The sequence below is a fragment of the Mollisia scopiformis genome (assembly GCF_001500285.1).
Source record: "Mollisia scopiformis unplaced genomic scaffold LY89scaffold_9, whole genome shotgun sequence".
Taxonomy (NCBI): Eukaryota; Fungi; Ascomycota; class Leotiomycetes; order Helotiales; family Mollisiaceae; genus Mollisia; species Mollisia scopiformis.
In genome coordinates this window covers 994445-1014783 of record NW_017263589.1, presented here as the reverse complement: position 1 = coordinate 1014783, position 20339 = coordinate 994445, and the positions used below count along the sequence as shown (strand labels likewise).

The 20339-nt window shown below is 47.3% G+C and overlaps 10 protein-coding genes across 10 annotated transcripts; 4 read left to right on the top strand and 6 right to left on the bottom strand.

The window, feature by feature from the left end:
- Window positions 1–118: 118 nt before the first annotated feature.
- Window positions 119–1434, bottom strand: LY89DRAFT_506064 (uncharacterized protein). The gene is made up of 2 exons (XM_018208022.1): window positions 914–1434; window positions 119–849 (listed from the first exon to the last, which is right to left on the bottom strand). The coding sequence occupies exons 1-2, from the start codon at window positions 1188–1190 to the stop codon at window positions 215–217; spliced, it is 912 nt and encodes a 303-aa protein (XP_018073196.1). The 5' UTR covers window positions 1191–1434; the 3' UTR covers window positions 119–214.
- On the bottom strand, window positions 1397–3195 carry LY89DRAFT_506051 (uncharacterized protein). Its single transcript, XM_018208021.1, has 2 exons — window positions 2763–3195; window positions 1397–2600 (listed from the first exon to the last, which is right to left on the bottom strand). Exons 1-2 carry the CDS (start codon window positions 2788–2790, stop codon window positions 1603–1605), a joined length of 1026 nt encoding a protein of 341 aa, XP_018073195.1. The 5' UTR covers window positions 2791–3195; the 3' UTR covers window positions 1397–1602.
- Window positions 3196–4147: 952 nt separating this feature from the next.
- Window positions 4148–4928, top strand: LY89DRAFT_732382 (uncharacterized protein; the record flags this gene model as incomplete). The annotated part of the gene is made up of 2 exons (XM_018219673.1): window positions 4148–4560; window positions 4655–4928. 2 exons carry the CDS (start codon window positions 4148–4150, stop codon window positions 4926–4928), a joined length of 687 nt encoding a protein of 228 aa, XP_018073194.1.
- Window positions 4929–5513: 585 nt separating this feature from the next.
- Window positions 5514–6292, bottom strand: LY89DRAFT_506039 (uncharacterized protein). The gene has a single exon (XM_018208020.1). It carries the CDS (start codon window positions 6062–6064, stop codon window positions 5576–5578), a length of 489 nt encoding a protein of 162 aa, XP_018073193.1. The 5' UTR covers window positions 6065–6292; the 3' UTR covers window positions 5514–5575.
- Window positions 6293–6693: 401 nt separating this feature from the next.
- Window positions 6694–8301, bottom strand: LY89DRAFT_732380 (uncharacterized protein; the record flags this gene model as incomplete). The annotated part of the gene is made up of 2 exons (XM_018219672.1): window positions 6694–7178; window positions 7224–8301. The coding sequence occupies 2 exons, from the start codon at window positions 8299–8301 to the stop codon at window positions 6694–6696; spliced, it is 1563 nt and encodes a 520-aa protein (XP_018073192.1).
- Window positions 8302–8818: 517 nt separating this feature from the next.
- LY89DRAFT_717366 (uncharacterized protein) lies at window positions 8819–11749 on the top strand. The gene is made up of 11 exons (XM_018218342.1): window positions 8819–9079; window positions 9145–9322; window positions 9474–9750; window positions 9803–9973; window positions 10026–10070; window positions 10126–10195; window positions 10247–10559; window positions 10609–10708; window positions 10762–10865; window positions 10920–11284; window positions 11339–11749. Exons 1-11 carry the CDS (start codon window positions 8896–8898, stop codon window positions 11554–11556), a joined length of 2025 nt encoding a protein of 674 aa, XP_018073191.1. The 5' UTR covers window positions 8819–8895; the 3' UTR covers window positions 11557–11749.
- Window positions 11750–12409: 660 nt separating this feature from the next.
- On the top strand, window positions 12410–13315 carry LY89DRAFT_506010 (uncharacterized protein). Its single transcript, XM_018208019.1, has 3 exons — window positions 12410–12718; window positions 12784–12807; window positions 12872–13315. The coding sequence occupies exons 1-3, from the start codon at window positions 12715–12717 to the stop codon at window positions 13267–13269; spliced, it is 426 nt and encodes a 141-aa protein (XP_018073190.1). The 5' UTR covers window positions 12410–12714; the 3' UTR covers window positions 13270–13315.
- A 333-nt stretch (window positions 13316–13648) lies between these two features.
- Window positions 13649–15440, bottom strand: LY89DRAFT_613966 (beta-lactamase). Its single transcript, XM_018210675.1, has 4 exons — window positions 14689–15440; window positions 14493–14619; window positions 13925–14442; window positions 13649–13866 (listed from the first exon to the last, which is right to left on the bottom strand). The coding sequence occupies exons 1-4, from the start codon at window positions 15135–15137 to the stop codon at window positions 13728–13730; spliced, it is 1233 nt and encodes a 410-aa protein (XP_018073189.1). The 5' UTR covers window positions 15138–15440; the 3' UTR covers window positions 13649–13727.
- LY89DRAFT_643356 (S-adenosyl-L-methionine-dependent methyltransferase) lies at window positions 15381–17700 on the top strand. The gene is made up of 11 exons (XM_018211794.1): window positions 15381–15831; window positions 15901–15938; window positions 16022–16084; window positions 16140–16148; window positions 16206–16222; window positions 16270–16292; window positions 16347–16460; window positions 16515–16542; window positions 16597–16795; window positions 16851–16981; window positions 17101–17700. Exons 1-11 carry the CDS (start codon window positions 15607–15609, stop codon window positions 17415–17417), a joined length of 1164 nt encoding a protein of 387 aa, XP_018073188.1. The 5' UTR covers window positions 15381–15606; the 3' UTR covers window positions 17418–17700.
- On the bottom strand, window positions 17680–19995 carry LY89DRAFT_505834 (uncharacterized protein). The gene is made up of 8 exons (XM_018208018.1): window positions 19667–19995; window positions 19595–19618; window positions 18971–19545; window positions 18901–18924; window positions 18726–18848; window positions 18664–18677; window positions 18521–18614; window positions 17680–18469 (listed from the first exon to the last, which is right to left on the bottom strand). Exons 1-8 carry the CDS (start codon window positions 19777–19779, stop codon window positions 17694–17696), a joined length of 1743 nt encoding a protein of 580 aa, XP_018073187.1. The 5' UTR covers window positions 19780–19995; the 3' UTR covers window positions 17680–17693.
- Between the last annotated feature and the right edge of the window lie 344 nt (window positions 19996–20339).

Here is a 20339-nt window from a genome sequence, read left to right as displayed (position 1 = left end):
TCAGTAGAGCTAGAACTCGCCATTTCCAAAAACAAAACGACATAACAAGAAGCATGAAAGTAAACAAAAACCAAACCCACAAGCTGATCCCCTTATTCTCGATCTCTCTAACCTGCATCCCAAAGAATGATATCATGAACGACAGCGGCGCAAAAATGAACGCCAAGAGCGTGAGCTTCATTGTAGCGTCCATCTGCTCAGTCGCTCTTTGCGACTAACGCAGCATTGCGTCGTTCATCATAATCGTGATGCCTTCCATGCACTTTTGCGCTAATCGCTCTGCATCATTTAATAGATACTTATAATCGCCCTCCAACCGTTCCCTCGCAGCGCTCGCCCTCTTCCGCAGCTTCTCGGGCGCCTTAGGCCAGTTCGGATGACCACCCGCACGCACCGTTTCCAGGTTCTCGCTGATGTATTGGTGATGATCTTCTATTAAGTCCAGCGCTGCATCCAGGTCCTCGATGCGACCACCGCCTCCCGTGATCGTGGGAGCTTTGATCTTATGCTTCATCATCTCCAGGAATTGGCTATCAGAGGCAATCGCGAAGCGGAACAGCTCGTCGAGGGCGTAGAATGCATCACATTCCATGATTTCAGGTCGTAGAGACCGTCCATAATCAGAGGCGAGACAAGCAGCGTTATGTGGCAGACTTAAAGGGTTTTGTTCCGCTGCAGGATGATCAGGGCTTGCATGGTTGGGCTCGCGCTTGAGAGCTATGCGACTACGGTACTGGATAGTTGGGAGGACAGCAAGGTTCTTTGGGGTTCTGCTACTCCACTGCAATACTTTCCAGGGTCCGGTTGAAGAATGGCCGAGATCTTTCCCGTGGTTGAGCCAGATGAGTGCTAGAAATTTTGGGAGTCAGAAAGAACGTTCTTAAAGTTCTAGAGAGAACAGAAGGTTGCGTACCCATCCAATCCTGTGTGTTATGGGTGACGCAAATTGTAACCATTTGTTCGATTGAGAAATGCTGCTTATCATATACTGAGAAGCGTCGCACAATCGACTCAGATACGGATACATTGAGACTCTTCACGAGGTTGTTCAAGTACTTTGCCATATGCACCTTACACAAATTCCGCAGATCTGCAATCGTGTGCGCAGGCTGGAAGTGGAAATCGTCGCGGGAGAGGATAGAGGTTATGCGGATGCGTATGATCTCCCGTGCCGATGGCAACGAGGGCATGAAGAAGTGTGTGGGGGCTCTTTGCAACTGTTCGAATTCCAGATGGCGGCAAAAGAACTCCGGATCGATGTTGAATTTTGAGCCGATGTGATTCAGGGGACGGGTAGCCTTGCATGAAGAGCAGACGCCCAGATGGCTGGTTCCTGCGTTTTTCGTCGTCGTATTATCGAGGCTCTGGACAGTGGGGATGTCGATTTTGACGCCCTTCTTGTTTGGATCGAGGTCGTACTCCTCAATCCCGAACAGTTAAGTCATTCAATTAGAAGTTCCTCATCAGTTGCTTGCATTGGCAAACGTTACCGCAACAGTTGGACAATCAGCAGTGACCTTCTCCTCATGATTTTGTCAGCACTAATTTGTTCTAGGAAAACTGTCTTGACAAACAAGGAACAACACTTCAAGACCTATATATTTACATAAGCACGTAACTCCCTCCGTTACTAACTTCAACCATGATAGGCGGCTCGATTATCTTCTCAGCCCCAGGCTTCTTTCCGACTTGGTCAATACCCCACTGTAGATCATGAGGTTCATCGCGCACCGACCAGCCAATGATTCCTTTGTACTTCAAGCTCACAAAATCACCGTTGCGCACATAGTAGCGTGTTCCCGCGGCTTGTGTAAGGATGAGCGCCTCATCGACACCCAACACCGTCTTGATCCCGAACGAGTAGCTGTTTTTGAGGGGCGCTACCAATGCCAGCATCTTCACTGTCGTTGCGAGTAGCCCCTTGATAAAAGGCTCATCACTGGAAATGCCGTGTGGTGCCATCAGGATCATTTCGGTTTCGAGAGCATTGGCAGAGGTGATGAGTACCAGGCCAAAGTTATTAAAGTTCTTCACTGCCGGTGAGAAAATGGTCAGCCATGCCGGCAATGGTGAGCCAGGATGTCCTTCTTCCCATGGCGTTTTGCTGGGATCACAGGGGGCAAGCGTCACCACGGTGTCGAAATGGCTCCACGAAGTGATGTTGCTAGCCGATCCAGGTACTGCAAAAACGGGCGTGGAGATAGAGAACTGGAGTAAGCTCTCTTTATGGCAATGCTCTGCTAAGCCCATGATGAAAATCGCATCGACTGCGGGATCAGAGTCTGTTGGAACCAAAGAGTTTCCCGCTGCAAGCTCAATTTCCACAATAGCAGCATCAAGTTCTGCGCGACTTGAGAGCGCTGGATCTCGACCCAGTCTCATCTCGAGCACAAGCGGGTTCATGAACACCGAGGGCAGGCCGAACCACGGGTCTACAACTACATGGTAATAGATTTTACCATTCGTGCTTTTCGCAGATGCAGGACGAGGAAAGGAGACTAGCCACGAAACGTCGCCGTTCACGTAAGTGATGATCGGTCGTGATAGAGCTTGTGGAGTCTCAAAGGAGCCTTTGAGGACCTCCATTCTGCTAGGCGGCGCTGCCATGATGTGGTGAGTGACAGGCAAATGGATCACTAGATATGTCGAGAGATCACAAACTGAGATTATACAAGTTGATGAAGGTTATGGACATGTTCGACAGATTTAAGGTTGGTATGCATCGCTGACGTGAGAAATAGGCCCGGGGTCAACGAACTGACCTATCTTCATCCCTGTCTGACCCCACATTCAGCTAACTCGTAACGGACGCATCTCGGTTTTCTCAACCAATTCCAAATCCGTGGTCGAGACAAATTTCTCTGAAGCTGTGATATAGTGTTTGATAAAGAATTTGCTGTCACATACGACCATAGACTGAGGAAACCTGGGCATCCCGTCCGCTCTGCCATACATAAGTCTCAGATCGGCGGATTAGTAGTTGAGTGGGTGACCATCAGCGAATACCCGCTGTTGTATGTTTTTGATTTGTTGAAATTTTTGAATGTGGGCTGAAGGCAAGGATATTGTGGGATTAGTGAGAATTTAAGGGTTCTGAAGCGAGATGGTCAGACCTTTTCTCGTAAACGAGACTGCGAGATTAGAACATTGAAATTTGGCTTGAGTTATCTATTATCTACTATGGTATGTGCCTGCATTTTCATTTTCGAGCTCACTGTCTTTTGAGGCTGGTGTCGCCAGGAGGGAGGTTGAGCTTATTCTCGACTTGCGACCCCTCATTCAATATCTAGAAGTGCCAGGTTGTACGCTATCCCTGAATAATCATGCAGATATATTGGTGAACAGCTTCAGACGTCGCAATGGAACACCTGAACAGGAGCAACAGTCGTAAAGGGAAAATTGAACTTGCTAGTTTTCACAGAAGAGCATACCTTCAAAGATGTGCTGTGATGGTAGGTGTGTAAGGTCTCGACACCGAGCCACCTCACTTCAAAAACCACCGACGTGCAAGCTTTGTCGATCTCAAATATATCCTCATGTGTTTGGTAATCCATGAATCATGATGTCTAGACACGGTGCCGCATCTTAATACAAGCTAATGGAGAGCGAGGTCCTATCGTTCCAAATTGACAGCCAGGAGATAACATTGAACATTGATAGTAGTTCACATTCAGCTGCGCCTGTTGAACACGTACCAGGTGCTGTATAGCAGCGGTAGAGCACTTGTGTTAATCAGGAGGTTTTAAGGTCAAAGTAAGCTGTTTGAAAGTACACGACTAGCTGTACTCACAACGCCATTGGGCGGATAGTGTACGCGAACTGTTGATAAACTGTGGTGAAGAAGGCTAGTCTTTTTGTAGTGGTAAAGACTCGCGTGCTTTCACGCTATATATATATAACCACTTCCTTCAATCCAAGAAAGACAACTGCACCTTTCCAGTACACAATACGGAACCGACCTCTTCCACCCACCCTATCCTGCATATCTGTTCATCGCGCGCCCTACAATACGAAGCCATCTTCAGCTACGAACCACTTCGCATCCGTGCCAATTTTGTTGCGCTCGCAAAGCCTTAGTTTGCCTATCATTCAAGCAAGACCTCCCAGAAGCACCCTCATACCTACATAAAACTCTACACAGATCACAATGGCCGGAAAGTCCATCGTCGAGAAGGTTAATGCTCTTGACCTCTCCAACTCGACCTCTTCTACTCAAGGCAACAATGCTTCGATCCACGAACAGCTCATCGATCGCAAGCCAGGTGCCCATTCCGATATCACAATTGCACGCAGCACGATCACCAGAAACGAGTGGCGTAGGGTCACGAAGTATGGTCGCAACGGCGCATACACTTCCCACGTCGAGCAGTTCAATGCAGCAGCATACTCTGTGCCGTGCGACTACTTTGGGAAGATGTCGACTGCTGTCAAGGCAGGTTTCCTCAAGAACAAGTACATCTGCATCGAGCTCAATAAGAAGAGCCTGAAGTCCACCGATCAAGAAGCTTCCGTTCTTCAACAGCTTGCACTTGTTGCTCCCTTCCTCAAAGAGATGCAGAAGTTGGTTATTGACATCAAGATTCCTAGTAAGTTGTCCACACCGCTAAAATTAAGAAGCTGCCCCATTTTCGAATGTATACTAATCTTTTAGCAGCGTTACCTTCAACTACAACGCTTTCCTCTGCCAAATCGTCACTGAAATAAACAAGTTCGAGTCTCTTACCTACGTTTGCGTCTTATTCACGTGTCCTCGAGAGTTGTGGGGCGGCTATCTCAGTGCCCTCGAGCCCTACTACTTTCCCTTCTGTCAACTGCGAGTCAATCAAGGAAATTGGATCCCCAAGATCAAGACTCCGAAGAACAAGAAGGTATTCGTCATGAATAAGTGGGACAGCGAATACCTCTATGGGAAGTTTTGGCAGCAATGATGGGCGGTCGTTTTCTCATTTTTGACTTGGCAGCCGATCTGGTATGGAGGTTTTGTGGCGTTAATTTGATTGGGGGCTAGGGAGATTCTGTTCGGTGGCTGGCGATGATACTCTACCAGGACTTGAAAGACAGAAGGGGTTATTTGAGGACTTCACATTAGGTGCCTCCTTGATGCCTGCGTGGCGAAGCATTGACTTTCGTGTTGCGCCTCCATAACCAAGAAAAGGAAAAATAAAAACCCCTCTGAACTCGATCTTCACTTACCAATGCGAATCACGTTCATCCGAAGCCTAAGCTAACCTCATTGTTTTAGACATGCAAAAGACATGCAAAGTGAAATATGACATGGCCCTATCAAGTGATTCTTCGAGCGTACTCTCCCTCTCAATACGTCGAAGCTGTGATTGGCTCGGCTCCAAAAAGGGGCTTGGCCTAAGCGACCTGACCCACCCAATGACAGTTGTTGTCTCAGTTGTATATCTGCAAGCATTTATTATTGGATCGATAAGTTTCTCACGATAAAGCACCTGGAAGTTCAATATTTGACAGTTGTGCTCTCATTCCCACAGCCTCACCACACCATCACGAAAGCCAAGATGTATATTGCTGACCACCAAATACAACACATCCACGTCAATAAATTAGTTTACTCCTCCCAAGGTGGATTCCCTGCCCAGACCCGCTTGCCGCCCTCATCTAACATATCTCTGATGACTCGTATCTTGTCATAATCCGCGGGGGACTTCCATTTCTTTCGGTTGTCCCATGACTGGACGGTGATCATGATCTTCTGAAGGGCTGCGTCCGAGCGCCGCATCTTGTCCTCCACGATCTTTCTATCCCGTGAAGAACAGTCTCTCAAACTGTAGATCTCGATATCCAGTGCATAGCGCTTCAAAATCAATTCGTTGAGATCACGAATTTGCAACGCAAGCTCTTCTTGGTCGTAATTTCGGGAGATAGGAGGCGGTTTGTCGCCCGGCGAAAGCACTGAGGGTTTCGGTTTTGGTAGGGGCTTTCCGTTCGACGCGGTGAAGTTGACGGATGTAGAGCTGGAGGAGAATGTGCTCTGGGACTCTGAGCGCCGATGAAGGGGATTGCGAATAGATAGCTTATCGGTCCAACCCATTTTCATTTCCACAGGATAGAGTCGATTTTGTTGTCAGAATAATCTATGTTGTCGTCGTAGATTTCGGGCTTTCGAGGCTTAGGGTCGTGTATCGTTCCAAATGGGCAGGCTGCGGCAACAGCGCATGAAAAAAAAAAGCTGTTGTATATATCCGCGGCGGTGAGAGTCTAGGTAGCATTCACGGCCCATGGAGAACAGAGCGCAGGAATGATCGTGAGGTCGCAACGAAGTGATGTGTGGAGGCTGTGAGCTATTTATTGCGACGCCCAGCTTGCGCCAATTTGCCTGAGCCCATGGCATGCATGGACGCCCTCTTTTCGGCGGTTGGGGAGCCTCGTCTGTCTTTCGACAACCATCAGGACTAAAGGGCATTTTGAATTGAGTCCTGTCAAGGCTTTCTCTGACAGAGATTGGCATGCCGAAAGGTTTTAATTTTCGCATTACTGCACTGAAATGCATTCGTTGACACCTTCACTTGCGCCCGCGGCGTTCAGTATTATCACTTTGGAACCCAGCTCTACACGTATCCATAATTACTCGAAAAAATTCTGGGCACAAGTGGAATGATTATTGTGAGGTCATGATCGATCCTAAGTGGTTCGAAAAGAAAAATCTCTGCCTTCTCGGGCAAGTAGCTACGAAAGATTAACTATGATGAAATCTCCCTTGCAATCCATTACCACCTCATCAGTCTCCAATCTTTCGCCCTGTACATTTCCTCTCCGGTGAAGCTCTGGCTGCACGACTAGACCTGTATGATCATCGAAAGACGTACGACTGACTTTTTCCGGCTCGACGTTACGATTTGACATGAGGAGAAATATTCGACATCGTTGTAGTCCCACTTCAACCCATAGCTTTGCTGCTTCGTTGACAAGTCTGGTGACCTTCCCACGTTGGCTGTTACTGATCATGGCAACTTTTTCTAGCTCCTGGCAGAGCTCTCGTGAGGTCTCCTCTAGATATGTCTCGTAGTCTCGTTTCAGGTTGAAATCCCAGTCCACCTCAGGTCTTTTAGTTGCATCAGCACATACCTTCATGTTTTCGTATCTCCATTTCTCAGAGTCTTTCGTTAATGGCGGACAAAGTGCCATTCCAGATCCCGCGTCCGCCGTTCGATCTACAGTAAATGAGCAATTGAACGAACTCATGGAATAGAACCTACCTTTGCCAAACACTCCGACCCATGTAACTTCCATGGATTTACCTTCAGGACCAAAGACACGGAATGGAGTACGAAAGATTCTTTGGTAGAGAGTGATCCAGAGAGCGTTTTGCAGGATGTATTGTTTCGTCCGTCGTTCGTTGGCGGAATTCCTGAGCGTGATCCGCGAAACTGGCCACCTTGTGTCCATTCCCTCGTCCCATCCAATACAGGCAAACTGTTCGACTTCGCTCTTGATGTTCTGAAATTTGTCCGCTAGAATCTTATCACTCATGCCTTTGAAGTGATCTCTCTTCACCATGTCTCCTTTGAGATCTTCTATGACATGCATCAACTCGTTGACACGATCGGACAATTCTCGTTGGAAATCTTGAGTCATTCTATCCTTTTCCTCCTCATGCTTGAGATTGGAAGACTGAAGCTCCATATCCTTTTCGGCTAACTCTTGCTTGTGTTGCGTTTGTCTTGCGTGCATCTCATCTCTCATCGACTTCTTCTCGCGTTCGTGGGCTCTCAATAGTTTGTTCTCCTTGTCTGTGTAACTTTGCACCATTCCAGCCGTCATTCGAGAGTGATCTATCTTGAGCGCCTCGATCGACCTGTTCTTCTCGTCCAACGCACTCCTATGTTGAGCGTTCATCAAGTCGATCTTGTCTTGGTGTTCGTTCAATGCCGTTCTGTGTTGAGCGCTTAGTAAGTTGAGCTTGTTCTGGTTCTCGTTCCTGAGACCCTCCAGTTTGTCCTCGTGCCTCTGTGCTCGTTCGTTGAGTTTCGAGATTTTACCCTCAAGAAAATTGATCTTTTTCTCACTCTCTTTCCTTATTGTAGAAATGTCTTCTTCGTAACTCTTCTTCTTTCCCTCGAAATCCGCTTGAAGGAACTTGGAAAACTCCTCGGCACGTCCCAGATCTATCTTTAGATCTTTCATGTCCTGGGACATAGCTCTGAATGCTTTTATCATGGTGTATAGCCCGTCTGCTGCATCTTCCAAACTACATCGATCGCCAATTTCTCTCCTGAGGCGTATAATTGGCAGATTCTTCTGTACGTGCAGGAGATCGCGGTGTATCTCAGACATTGGAGTCGGGCCCTCTTCTTCTCTGAAGTACGGCCCGTATTTCGTGGGTGCATTCTGCGTGCCAGAATCTGCGCGAGAATCCTGTTCTTTATTGCCATATTTGCCAGTACCAAAAGCTGCTTGCGCACCACTTTTCGCAAAGTTGTTCCCGTCGAATTGGGCCTCTAGGCTACCGAATTGTCGTGGGTCTGCCTTTTTCTGGGTTAATGGGGCTGCAATCCATTCAAGACCCTTCTGTAGCCTTCCTAGCGTGAGCGTTCAGGACGTTTGAAAAGAGCTACTGAGACTCACTTCCCCATTATCACCACGATTCCAATCCTTGGCCTAGGTAGCTAGGAACGATTTAGATTTCTATATGCAATATGAGGACTGTGCAGTAGAATTGAACACTTGTAGATTCAGAGCCTTGCCAGCTCGGGTTGACGCTGAGCTGTCCGCACGGACCCGAAGTTATGCAGCAGGGCATTCAGCTCCCAGGCCGTAGGCCCGCAGCCTCACTCGACCACATCTTCCAAAGCCTCATTTCGACTCCAGAGTGATTTTCTGAAGACTTTTTCAATTGTCGAAGGAAGTTTGTGAACGCTCTCTGCAATAATGGATGCTCTATCCGAAGCTCAACGACGCCGCCAGGCCTCTCGAACGTTTACCCCGCCAGTACCTCCACCAGATCAACCGCGCTCGAATACTCCACGAGGCTCTGAAAGAGGGACGCCGGTTCGTGGTGACGTGGAGGAACGGCGTCTGGTAATCGCAATCGACTATGGCACGACATATACAGGTACGTGAGAATAAGGTTGGGAATAAGCTTAATTTAAGACTACATGCTAACACTATCTCAAACAGGGGTCGCGATCGCTACGCCGGCGAGACACCGAGCTTCTTTGGAGGAAGTGGATATCATACAGGATTGGGGTCATGGCATGGACAACCACGAGAAAATACCTAGCGTTATATCATATTCGCTTGCGCCTGGAGGAGAACAACAATGGGGAACAAATCTCAGTCCAGAAGCGATTGCGATGTGAGTGATTTTTTCACAGCCGAGTTCGTCTTTTCAGGTTGTCTCGTGGCAGGTTGTCTCGTGGGTTCTGCTCGCTGCAGGACTCTAGTGCGACTTAAAAGCTCTCGATATTCTCGCTTGTTGTTTCAAGGAAGTATGCTGATTCAAGAAGGGTTCACACAAAGCTCCAGCTAGACGTTGCTGGCCCATCCGAAGAGTTGGAGTTGATACTACAAGCATTGAAAGGGATGCACAAGCTGGATTTCAAATACATCATGGAAGCTAGCGGGGCACCAAAATATCCCTGCAAAGGACCTGAGGATATTGTGACAGACTACCTGACGAGAGTGTTTGAAAACTTGCTGCAGGCTTTGAAGAAAGAACCATTCACAATCACGGATTCTCTGAGAAGAACGATGCCTGTTGATATTATTGCCACTGTTCCTGCTGTACGTCCTTACATGAAGGTAGAAGACATCAGATGCTGACTCGTCCGAACAGAAATGGGGATATAGAGCCAAAGACTCTACCTTCAGAGCTCTTCAAAGAGCTGGATTCAATAGCGATACTTTCCCACGTCTCAGTGAGATGCTTTTGATCTCCGAACCTGAGGCCGCTGCTATATACACTGCAAGGTATGAAAAAGAGAAGAAAGGTATAGAGTTTCTTGGCGTAAGTCCTTGTAGTTTGGCGGTGCAAGCAGGAGATGCTGATAAGTACATAGAAAGACGAAAGTTTCGTCCTCTGCGACGCAGGTGGTGGTACAGTTGTAAGCATCATTGCCCATCTGCCATAATGCCTTAGTCTAACACAGTATTGTTCAGGACGTGGTATCGTATCAAGTGAAGCAGCTGCAACCAACATTTGAGATCGAACCAGTCACTCTTCCAACAGGTTTGTACCCTTCGTATTCTGTCGTTGCGCTGCGTGCTAAGATTCGACCAGGGAAGAAATGTGGATCAATCTTCATCAACTTGAAATTCAAAGAGTGGCTCAAATGGCACCTGGGAGAAGAGTTATACCAAGAACTTGACCAAGCAGAAGAGTCCGAACAAGAGCAAGGACAACGAACGACAAAGATCAGCTCTCACGATTCAGAAGGAATGCGAATGCGTGAGCTGATGAAAAGGTTTGATATCCAGAAGAGGAGGTTCAGGAACGACCCTGACAAAGAACCCATTCTGATCAACTTACCGGAACCATTCGAAGATCTGAATCTTGACGACAGAGTCTGGGGAGGTCAAGTGACGATTCCATAGTCAGTCGTGGTATTTCTGTGGTACGATATGTTTGCTAATATCATGTAGTAAAGTCATGAAGTCTTTCTTCGAGCCTTCCGCGAATGATATTGTCCAATTGATTGACGGTCAACGAGAACAAATTGAGAAGCGCAGAACTCGTCTTAGGGTATGATTGTTCTTCTGTACGTAAGCTATGCTACGATATCTAACCTTGAACAGCATGTGTTCCTCGTGGGTGGTTTTGCGGAGTCCGTCTATTTGCAGGAGACCATCAGACGGTCTCTCGATATGAGGCGGCTTGACTTATGTATCCCTGAAACTTCGTAAGTGATATCCATACTTGACCTTCTGAGACGATTGTATCACTAATTATGCAGATGGACGGCTGTTGTTCGTGGTGCTGCCATCTTCGGAATCGAAAAATCAACGAACAAAACTCTCACAAAAATGAGTGCCTGCGGTCGAAGCTACGGAATTAGTCACAATGCATCTTTTTCCGAGATTTCGCATGATACCGATGATCATTACAAGGACCCATTAACTGGTGCTGTGATGGCCAGAGACCAGCTTGTTTGGCTGATCAAGAAAGACGATCTTATTTTGTCCGACAAACCCAAGAAGGACAGTTTCTCATTCGAGGTGAACTTCCCAAAGGTTGGCTCTCGGGCACGTAGCCTTCCCATATACACATATGGTGGACCTAGAGATCACCTCCCTGATCGATTGAGCAATGCGGAAAATGGTTCGTATTCCTTCTCCAAAACTGCTAGTTCCATGTGTAACTAACGCAACATAGAACTCAGCGTATTCCACACCATCGATTACGACCTCAAGGACATTCCTTTGCAAGACTTCACAGCCTCTAAGTCTGGTCTTCTCAGTCGTACTTTCTACGTTGCGCCAATGAAACTTTCCATCACTTTAACGCCGCAAATGGTCCACTTGGAGCTGCACATGAACGAGAAAAGTGTTTATAGCAAGCGGGTAATGCTGGATGCGCAAGCAGAAGCTTGAACTTCGTACTAAGATCTTGGGTGGTGGCGGACTTCCTATTGATTCACTTTGATATTCTACGATCCAGCATCTTCTATCATAACAGAAGACAGATATTTCATTTCGAGCTTTGTCAAATGCATACGCGTATATCCATTTCTTTTCAATCTGATCAACAAGCTAGCTAGATTTATACTGAATAATCTTAAGATACACAACTGTTGATAACATCAGTTGAGAGTTTCTTCAAGAAGACGCCTTTGCCCTGCTCATAGACGAGCTTGGTCAGATTTTGATAATGAAGCTCATTGCGCTTCGACGACTTGCTACTTTCAGATGCTATCGGCCTTTGATATCTCGAATCCACGAGCTGGAACAAGAAGACCGCTTGTTTACACACTCCCTCGAAACCTACCAAGCATTTGCAGGGATAGACGTGTCTCTTGTTCGTATTCTACTGTTGCATCCCATTCACCCGGAGGAGCATGGATTCCTTCAAGCGAAATTGCGGCGCATGCGATTCGGGCAGAAGCCATGTCACCAAGAATATTGCCTAGCGACTTCTTGCTGGTCTGTACGCTACCTAGATACTCAACCAAGAACAACGTAATGCGATTATCTTCTGCGTAAGATACCGACCCACTTCAAAAGGGCCTTCCGACAAACTCCTGGAGATCTCTGTCTCAGTCATTCAGACTGATCAAGTGAAGACAGGCTGTCACAAATGCAAAAGTACGCGCTAGCCGCACGAGGCTGGACGATGGCTTTTCGGTCTCCAAATCCAGCATAGTCCATCAAAGCTCAGCCGCCGCCCTGAAATTGGGTAGTATTCGAGGCATTCCGCAGCCTCGTTGAACAAAATCTCTCTTCTGCTCATTTTAATTATATTTCCTTGTCGCGTTCTTGCCCTTTTGCTGAATTCCTTCACACGAAGATCCTACGACCCAGTATTTAGCTTGGTCACTCCTTCGGCTCGCCTCGCTGTTAGGATCATTAGGGGTACCTCGCTACGAGAGCTACGGCAGGCTTATCCCAGTACTCCGTACAATATTGCGACCATGACTTCTTCGGCAGCGGCAGCTTCATCGACCGTACTACCTGGTGCAGACGGCGAATGCGGTGTTCAGCATAATAATGCGCCATGTTTGCCTGTAGCAGGACGAGCTTGTTGCAGTATCAATGGGTGAGTTTTGGCCTCTCAACATATAAACTAGCACGATAAGAAGCTAAACAACCTATGTGGGACAGGTATTGCGGGTCCAACGAGACATAGTAAGTAACAAGCACTCATCCAATTGTCTACCCTACGATTTTATTGTACTCACTAATATTTCATCTCCACCCAGCTGTCTCGTCAGCAACGGCTGCCAATCCGGCTGCGTCAACGCCTCTGAATTCGAAAGCAGTTCCAGCTCCTCACTCACAACATTGAGCTCAACCTCCTCCTCCACCGTATCTCTACACACATCATCCACCCTAACTAGTTCGACAACCCATCTTTCGAGCACGTCAACGACAGCTAAGCCAACCTCTACAAGTACTAGCGACAGTCATCATCTCAGCAAGGGCGCCAAAGCTGGCGCGATAGCGGGAGGAGTTATTGGGGGTATCGCGTTTATCATTATACTTTTGCTGCTCTGGCGTTGCTGGTGGGGGTGGAGGAATAAGCGAAGTGTTGCGTATCATCAGGGTGCGAATACGTCGGGAATTGCGCGCGTTCGTCACGAGGGGTAGTGTGCCCTTCTATGTGCGAGCGTGCGGGGAAGTTTGTGATGTTCTGGTTATGTGGTGAATCTGTCGTCTAAATGTGTTGTGTTGGGGGTGTTTACGACTTTCGTGGTTGAATGGCTTTTCTTGGATTGAGTTTGTGTATATCCGCGGATACCCTACATAATGTCTTACACAAATATCGAAGTATGCGTTAAGCTCTTCTATTAACCTCAAGTTTATACATATTGATGGCAGTCCAAGTATTAAGAACATAGAAAAGAAACGATGTCTGAAATCGAAGTCGATCGCTGATTATGAAAAGGAAAATTAGCTGTTAAAAGCACAGTACAAGCGAACCTGTCCTGTCTAATAAACAATTACAATTGTCACCACGATAAATGGGCAGCTACGCACAAACTAATACCGCTTTCCCATTGTCATTGAAAGACTCTAAAAATGCTCGCTATCTAGTGGCCGGCTGTTCACCTTTCTTTCAGCTTGCTATAAGTCTTCGCTTGAAACTTTTTCCAAAGCTGGACCGCTTCTGTATCCATATATGGTAACATATTGAGGAACACCACACCAGCAATTCCTGCCTTTCTATCAATCCACCAAAATGTGCTGCAGGAACAGTTACTCTCACGGTCGCATAAGAAGAATGCGGAAAAGGCAAACTCACTTCGTCAGTCCTCCTCCTTCGGCAGCCCAGGCAGTACAACCGGTTGGTAAGTCTTCCTCAGCGAGAATAAATCCCAGCCCATGATTAACAGGAGACTCTGGGAACATGATGTTCCCAGATATGACGATACCCTTTGAATCCACGGCATTTGCTTTCAGCCATTCAGAGCTCGGAAGTTGTGGCTTGAACATCTCATCCATTGATTCCTTGCTCAGAAGAGGATTGTCATCCAAGATGAAGGTGTGGAGAAAGGAAATATAATCTTCGGCGGTGGAAAATAGCCCATAGCCACCTGAATCCATCTCCACTTCTTCTGAGTCCTTCAACCAGATGTTGAACGGCTCTGGTTGTAATTGTCCTAACTTATCTCTTACGGTAATTGACGCCAGTCGATCTTGGATTTTTGGATGTTTTGTTGGTCGTAATGTTGTGGAAGTCAACTTTAACGGGTCGAAGATATTTGTCTGGAAATACTCTCCCAAAGTGCAATTGTTCAAGCGTCCTACCAGAATTCCGGCCTAAACAACATCAGACATGCATGGAAAGTTGTGCGTATCTCGATACATACCCAGTCTATCCCAAAACCATATATCCATTTTGTCCCAGGGTCAAATCTCAACGGATGTGCCATCAATTCCGGAGTCGTGGGATTGCGTTGCGGCCACCCTTTCCAATCATTATATTTTCGATAGACCCTATGCCAAGGTCAATAAGTCTCATCCAAGACTTGAACCAGGTTTCGTCCAGAATTCTATATCTCTTACGGGTCAAAGATACTGGCGCTCACGCCGCTGGTATGGCAAAGAAGTTGACGAAGAGTTACCTGACTCGTTGCTTGTCTTAAAATTGGCTCTTCTTTGCCATTTTCATCTTGTCGCCATCCTTCAATGACTTTTGCGTTGTCGATTTCTGGTAAGTGCTTGCCTACGGGGTCATCGAGGCTAATTAACCCACGTTCGACGCATTGCATCGCAGCGACAGCAGTCACGAGTTTTGTTGTGGAAGCTAAGAAGAATACCGTATCCTTAGACATAGGTTGAGCGTCAGGAAGAATAGAGCGATGCCCTAAGGTATCTGGAGGTAGAACGGGGTTCCCTGTCGAATCTATTGCCCAGCAAACAGCGCCTGGGATGGTGTTTTCTGCGGCATTGAGAGCTAATTTGTCCTGGACCAGGAAATCCTGGGACATGGTATCATTGAATGTATCTGGCATGGTTGACAGTAGTAGAGCAATTGTTGAAATTCCGATACCAGGAACCAGGAAGACTGAAAGGAGCAGAAACTCAATACCTTTCTGATATCGACCCCACCTGCTTAGGATGGATAACGTCACGAAACGTGACTTGCAGGTATTGTCAGAAAAAGTGGAGACGGAAAAGCTTCATATAAATCCATACTAAGCCTAACTTCGCTTGGTATGAGATTAACTCCACACTCACTGCCAAGCCAAGTATCGCTAAGAGCGGGCCAAGTAATCGCACCAATAGTGCAGATTCTGCGCCGCAGCGAATGGCTGGCGGATTCGGGTAGCGTCCGAAGGAAATCGCTATTGAAGAAAGGGAAGGTTGTCGCAGCTTCTGGACTGCATCTCAATCCAGCACAACTACAATTCTCCCGGAAGCTTGAATGCCCTCAAGCACTGCAACACAAGAGAGACTGTTGGAGCGAGAAAGCGAATAAGGATGGCTTCGACGTCCGAGACACCTGCGCCTGTCTCGGGAATAACGGAGGAAGCAAGTAGCGAGGCGGTCCCCGCACCTCAGACGTCGACTTCACCTCGTTCACCTCGTTCACCACGTGCGCCAGCATCACCGTCTCAGTCGCATCCACAAAGCCCAACTACAAATCCCCAGGAGGCTTCTAGCGCGGAAGTACCAGAGCCGAATGTCATAGGTGTCGACCAAGAGGTTCTGCTTCCTGCTCTCAAGTGGAATTTCTCCAATGGGAAGAGCAATGGCTGACATCTAAGTATATAGTGGGTAGACGATGCCGACTCAGCTCTTGGAGATGATGTGTACGCATTTAGATTTTGCAATTGAATCTCTGTACTTGTTCTTTGAGATATGCAGACACTGACGAGATTGGATCGATTCGCAGCTCGACTTATTCCGCATCACTAACAAGCGAAGTCTGGAAACACTCTTATGAGTATGGAAGGAGGTACGTCTGATCGATGGGTTGTGGTTTTGAATATAGCTGCTTACTCCGAATGTAGGTATCATGCGTAAGTCTGCGTCTTCCTCGTTCGTAGACAATTGAAAACCAACTTTATGTGATCCAGTTACAAAGACTCATCAGGTGAGCGAACTTCATTCAACTGCTTACTCACCAACTGACATCCGTAGAATATATTCGGCCAAACGATGAGGTATCTCCCTAGGAAGCTCCCAATCGCATGTTCCTCTGCTGAAATCAGCAAAAGGTTGAAGTTGATCGACTAGACATGATGCATCACATTTTCAAAGTAATGAAAGGCGGAAAGCTGTTTGAAGCTACCGTTCCAAAAACCGTTCAAAGAGTTCTTGATGTAGGGTGTGTACGTACGCCCAAAAACCATTGCACGAAGTAAAGTAGTGCTAAACTCTCCTAGGGCACTGGAATATGGACAATGGATTTCGGTATGCGCTTCCCTTTCCAGGCAACTTTTCGAAGCAGCTGTTAATAACTGAAAGCCGATGAATATCCGTCAGCGGAAGTACTCGGTGTTGACATCTCCCCAATCCAACCAAATCTCGTCCCTCCAAACGTAAAATTCGAGATCGACGACATAGAAGAAGAATTTGCCCACCCTCAACCTTTCGATTATATTCATTGCCGATACATGGCTTATGCCATCAAAGACTGGCCCCGTCTTGTTCAACAAATTTACAAGTACGTTGCTAACCCTTGAATCGTGCCTTCTGTATAGCTCTAATCCCGGCCACAGCCATACTGCCCCAGGCGGCATCGCTGAATTCACAGACTACGATTTGACGTATCGGAGCGATGATGGCACACTTGATGGCACCACGCTCAAAGCATGGGGTGACGACATGCCTCGGGCCGGGCGTATGATAGGTAAGCCCCGAGATCCGCGTTGTGTCTGGGAGTGGCAACCTTCACTTGCCACAAATCACCAACACCATCCTTTAACGTGATGTTAACCAAGTTCCCTACTAACAAATAATTCCACCTAGGTCGTGAACCTTGTCCAGGCCTCCATCTCGAAACCTGGATGCGTGAAGCAGGCTTCACCGACATCATGCACAAGGTATACAAGATCCCCATCGGACCATGGGCCTCCGATAAACATCACAAATTATTGGGAGCGTATAACTTCGTGATGCTGAATCAAGGAGCTGAAGCGTTTTCGTTACGACTGTTTATCAATGTCTTGGGGTGGTCGTATGAGGAGGTGCAAGTCCTGCTGGCGAAGGTTAAGAGGGATTTGAAGGATAGGACGATTCATGCTTATACGGAGATGCATTGTGTTTGGGGGCAGAGGCCGGTTTGAGTAGGCGTAACTTACTTAGCAGATGTGTTGCTATCTTCAAGTCCAAGGTCGTGTTTTGAACTTAATGCTTTGGAAGGGTCAATGAGTGAAAAGCCCAATTCGGATTTGTCGGTGTTCTTCCCTCGCCTTAGTATTGTATATCCTTGTCAACTTGGACGTTGGATGTTATTTGGGGGCCGTGGAATGGTGATTGGGAGCTGGAGAGAGAGTTTGGAGCATGATGTGGAGGTGGTCAGATCTGGCTGCTGATGATAGTAATTGTGATTTGTGCTACGGTCAAGATATAACAAATATGTCTACCTCGAGAGCATCCATCCCAACCTTCGTCAAGGTATTACCACTGACGGTCCATCCGCTGCCCCAAAGGACCTGACTCACTCCGCTCGCTGGAGTGGGCAGCGCGATACTGATATTCGCCGCAGTACCCACGTAGTTCTTACTCACAACACTCACCAACGTATTGTTCCCCACCGTCCAACTCGCAGCATCCACCCTCTGCAACCCACTAACATCCATCGCTTGCTCAAAGCTGCCCAACAAGAAACTCGAGATCGCACTTGAGGTCAAAACTTTCGATAGCTGACCAGTGATATTCGCGATTCCCGGCTCGGTAGGAAAATCCCACATCGCAATCCCTTTCGCACCATGGTTCACGAATAACATGTTCATAACAATCTCCTCTTGCTCAGTCGGATATCGGGCCCAGAAAGTTTCATTTCCAAACGCTTGCGGAACACCCCATTGTGGCTTCTGTGGCAGTCCGAGATATTCTTGATACAGTTTGATCAAATCGAGACGTTCGGATACATCTTCGAAATCGCCTGAGCAGTCGTCACAGCCACAGCAACCGTAGGTGGTGTTGCAGACTGTGTCGTATTGTACGGAGAAGGAAGTGTTGACAGCGATGGGGTATGGGTCGGTCATGATAATGTCAGCTCCGGAGGTATAATTTGCGAAGTAATAGTTGTGGCAGTTGAGGCAGAGGGAGACGGGGTGCCAGGGATCGAGAGATTTGATGAGGTCGTAGGTTATTTTGGTGGCGTTCAGTGCGTCTGTGGCGGGTCAGTATAGATCGCTAGAAGGATATGGGAAGGATGTCTTACCAACTTGTCCGTCTGGCTCATCGCCTGTGTAGTAAAGTAGCATACTTTTCCGGGCCTTTAATCTGTTCACTTGCATCTCTACAGATGTGAGATTCTGTTCGTGTCAGTACACTTTAATTTGATCACAAGAGCTTTCGGCCAACCTTGTATGTCCATCCTAGAGAATATTAGCAGACAACTAATCACGTGTCTGAGGGTTTCTTACTCATGTCAAACATTAGCCACAATTCTAACTCGTCCATGATATCCAGAAATGTGTCGAGCTCGGTAAAGTTGAATGCTTCATTGGCAAGGCCTTCATTTGGAACAATATGAATGATATTGTATCCTGTTCAGCTAGTCAAATTTTGTGTACGAAGTAGAACGGATGGTTCACATACCGTAGTCCTTAAAGATCTTGATATCTAGGCATCATCAGCATTTAGCGCCCATGATTCAGATCAGACCCACTGTCTGTGCTCAACTCAAGCCATCCGTCCCAAGAAGTGTAGTATGTATATGGAAAGAGAGGAGTCCAGGCTGTCGAATTCGTGAGGTAATCTTGGACAAGCAAGCCACCATACAAGTTATCAACCTTCGTGACACTTCCTCCATCTGTTCGCTCTGGGATGTAGTACAGTTGTGTGGTCGAAGTATAGAACTGAGCTCCATCCCCAGATGCTCCTGTGATGACAATCTCGTAAGGTTCGAACCTAGCTGTGAGTCCGGACAAGGAGAATCCTAGCTCGTTGTTGGTGGTGTTGACTGTGACATTCGAGCCTGAGATCAAGTCGAGTCCTGATTCTACGACTGAGATATCGATGAACAGGTCTGTAAAGGCACTCGTGATGTTTGTCTCCTTGTTGAACGATGCATTTGTGTATGCTGATCCGTGCATGTAGGAAATTGGCGCATCTATTAGGAAGGATGCGTACTTCTCACTGGCCAAATACAAATTTGTGCGTGGGCGGATGGAAAGGTCCATGAGAGGTGTACTTGAAAGTGTCGGTGCTTCCAGCCATCCTCCAGGCTCGAAAGAAGCGTTGCTGTTCAATATCAGCAAACAGTCACGTGATACTCTGGGAATTCACACACGTTGCTCTGTACGCCTTTCCGCACCTATGGTTCTGGTCAGTGACACACTCCTTGAATCTGTGTACTACTCACCATACATCCACTCCAGCAGGGTAACCAAGTTCTGCAGCCAGTTCATCACTAATGGCGAGAGCAAATCCGACCAACAAGGCGAACACTGCATAGAGACTAAACATTACGACCATCCTGGCTAAAAGAAAGCTGAAACAGAACAAGAACCTTCACAAAACAAGGGCACGAATCACCTCATATACGATGTGAGGCCTCTATAAGCTTCGCATCACGTGTATTTTCGTGTCATCACCCCTCTCGACCAAGAAAGTCTATTGCTTATCAGGTGCTAGGACTTGTTCTCGGGGAGGGTGGAGTTCATGTGGGAAATGCCCTTTTGGTTGCAGTAACGTAGCATCCTTGAGCTGCGTTTAAATGCAAACAGGCGGAGATCAACAAGAAGGGTCCTTGACAGCTCGTCGGGACTAGGAAAGATTGGGGAGGCAACGAAATGGATCTGCGAGGCTCGTATCAAGGTCGGTATAGCTGCACTAAGATACCGAGAGCTTCTCGCTTTCGGATCTGAAGGCTAATTGTATGAGGATTTGAAAGCTTGATTGGCAGGATCATATACTGCTGACATAGATGAGATAGTTTTCACTGCATGCAAGAATCAAAGGATTCTCCTGGAGAGGTTCCCTCATCACTTGAATGCCTCTCACGCAGGAATTGCGTGTCGATAGTGGGATGATGC

What these genes read in the sequence shown, in the direction of transcription:
- LY89DRAFT_506064 (XM_018208022.1), bottom strand. Translation starts at nt 1,190, where the DNA reads ATGCCCTCGTTGCCATCGGCACGGGAGATCATACGCATCCGCATAACC. An exon ending in TAACACACAGGATTGGATGG is followed by an intron (nt 850 to 913) that starts GTACGCAACCTT and finishes CAAAATTTCTAG; the next exon opens with CACTCATCTGGCTCAACCAC.
- LY89DRAFT_506051 (XM_018208021.1), bottom strand. Translation starts at nt 2,790, where the DNA reads ATGTGGGGTCAGACAGGGATGAAGATAG. An exon ending in TCAGACAGGGATGAAGATAG is followed by an intron (nt 2,601 to 2,762) that starts GTCAGTTCGTTG and finishes ACATCATGGCAG; the next exon opens with CGCCGCCTAGCAGAATGGAG.
- LY89DRAFT_506039 (XM_018208020.1), bottom strand. Translation starts at nt 6,064, where the DNA reads ATGAAAATGGGTTGGACCGATAAGCTATCTATTCGCAATCCCCTTCAT.
- LY89DRAFT_717366 (XM_018218342.1), top strand. Translation starts at nt 8,896, where the DNA reads ATGGATGCTCTATCCGAAGCTCAACGACGCCGCCAGGCCTCTCGAACG. An exon ending in CTATGGCACGACATATACAG is followed by an intron (nt 9,080 to 9,144) that starts GTACGTGAGAAT and finishes TATCTCAAACAG; the next exon opens with GGGTCGCGATCGCTACGCCG. An exon ending in AGCGCAGAACTCGTCTTAGG is followed by an intron (nt 10,709 to 10,761) that starts GTATGATTGTTC and finishes AACCTTGAACAG; the next exon opens with CATGTGTTCCTCGTGGGTGG.
- LY89DRAFT_506010 (XM_018208019.1), top strand. An exon ending in TGCGGGTCCAACGAGACATA is followed by an intron (nt 12,808 to 12,871) that starts GTAAGTAACAAG and finishes CTAATATTTCAT; the next exon opens with CTCCACCCAGCTGTCTCGTC.
- LY89DRAFT_613966 (XM_018210675.1), bottom strand. Translation starts at nt 15,137, where the DNA reads ATGCCAGATACATTCAATGATACCATGTCCCAGGATTTCCTGGTCCAG. An exon ending in AGCGCCAGTATCTTTGACCC is followed by an intron (nt 14,620 to 14,688) that starts GTAAGAGATATA and finishes ACCTTGGCATAG; the next exon opens with GGTCTATCGAAAATATAATG. An exon ending in ATGGTTTTGGGATAGACTGG is followed by an intron (nt 14,443 to 14,492) that starts GTATGTATCGAG and finishes GATGTTGTTTAG; the next exon opens with GCCGGAATTCTGGTAGGACG.
- LY89DRAFT_643356 (XM_018211794.1), top strand. Translation starts at nt 15,607, where the DNA reads ATGGCTTCGACGTCCGAGACACCTGCGCCTGTCTCGGGAATAACGGAG. An exon ending in TCATAGGTGTCGACCAAGAG is followed by an intron (nt 15,832 to 15,900) that starts GTTCTGCTTCCT and finishes CTAAGTATATAG; the next exon opens with TGGGTAGACGATGCCGACTC. An exon ending in TCAGCTCTTGGAGATGATGT is followed by an intron (nt 15,939 to 16,021) that starts GTACGCATTTAG and finishes ATCGATTCGCAG; the next exon opens with CTCGACTTATTCCGCATCAC.
- LY89DRAFT_505834 (XM_018208018.1), bottom strand. Translation starts at nt 19,779, where the DNA reads ATGGTCGTAATGTTTAGTCTCTATGCAGTGTTCGCCTTGTTGGTCGGA. An exon ending in GGAAAGGCGTACAGAGCAAC is followed by an intron (nt 19,546 to 19,594) that starts GTGTGTGAATTC and finishes GATATTGAACAG; the next exon opens with CAACGCTTCTTTCGAGCCTG. An exon ending in CAAGATCTTTAAGGACTACG is followed by an intron (nt 18,849 to 18,900) that starts GTATGTGAACCA and finishes CTAGCTGAACAG; the next exon opens with GATACAATATCATTCATATT.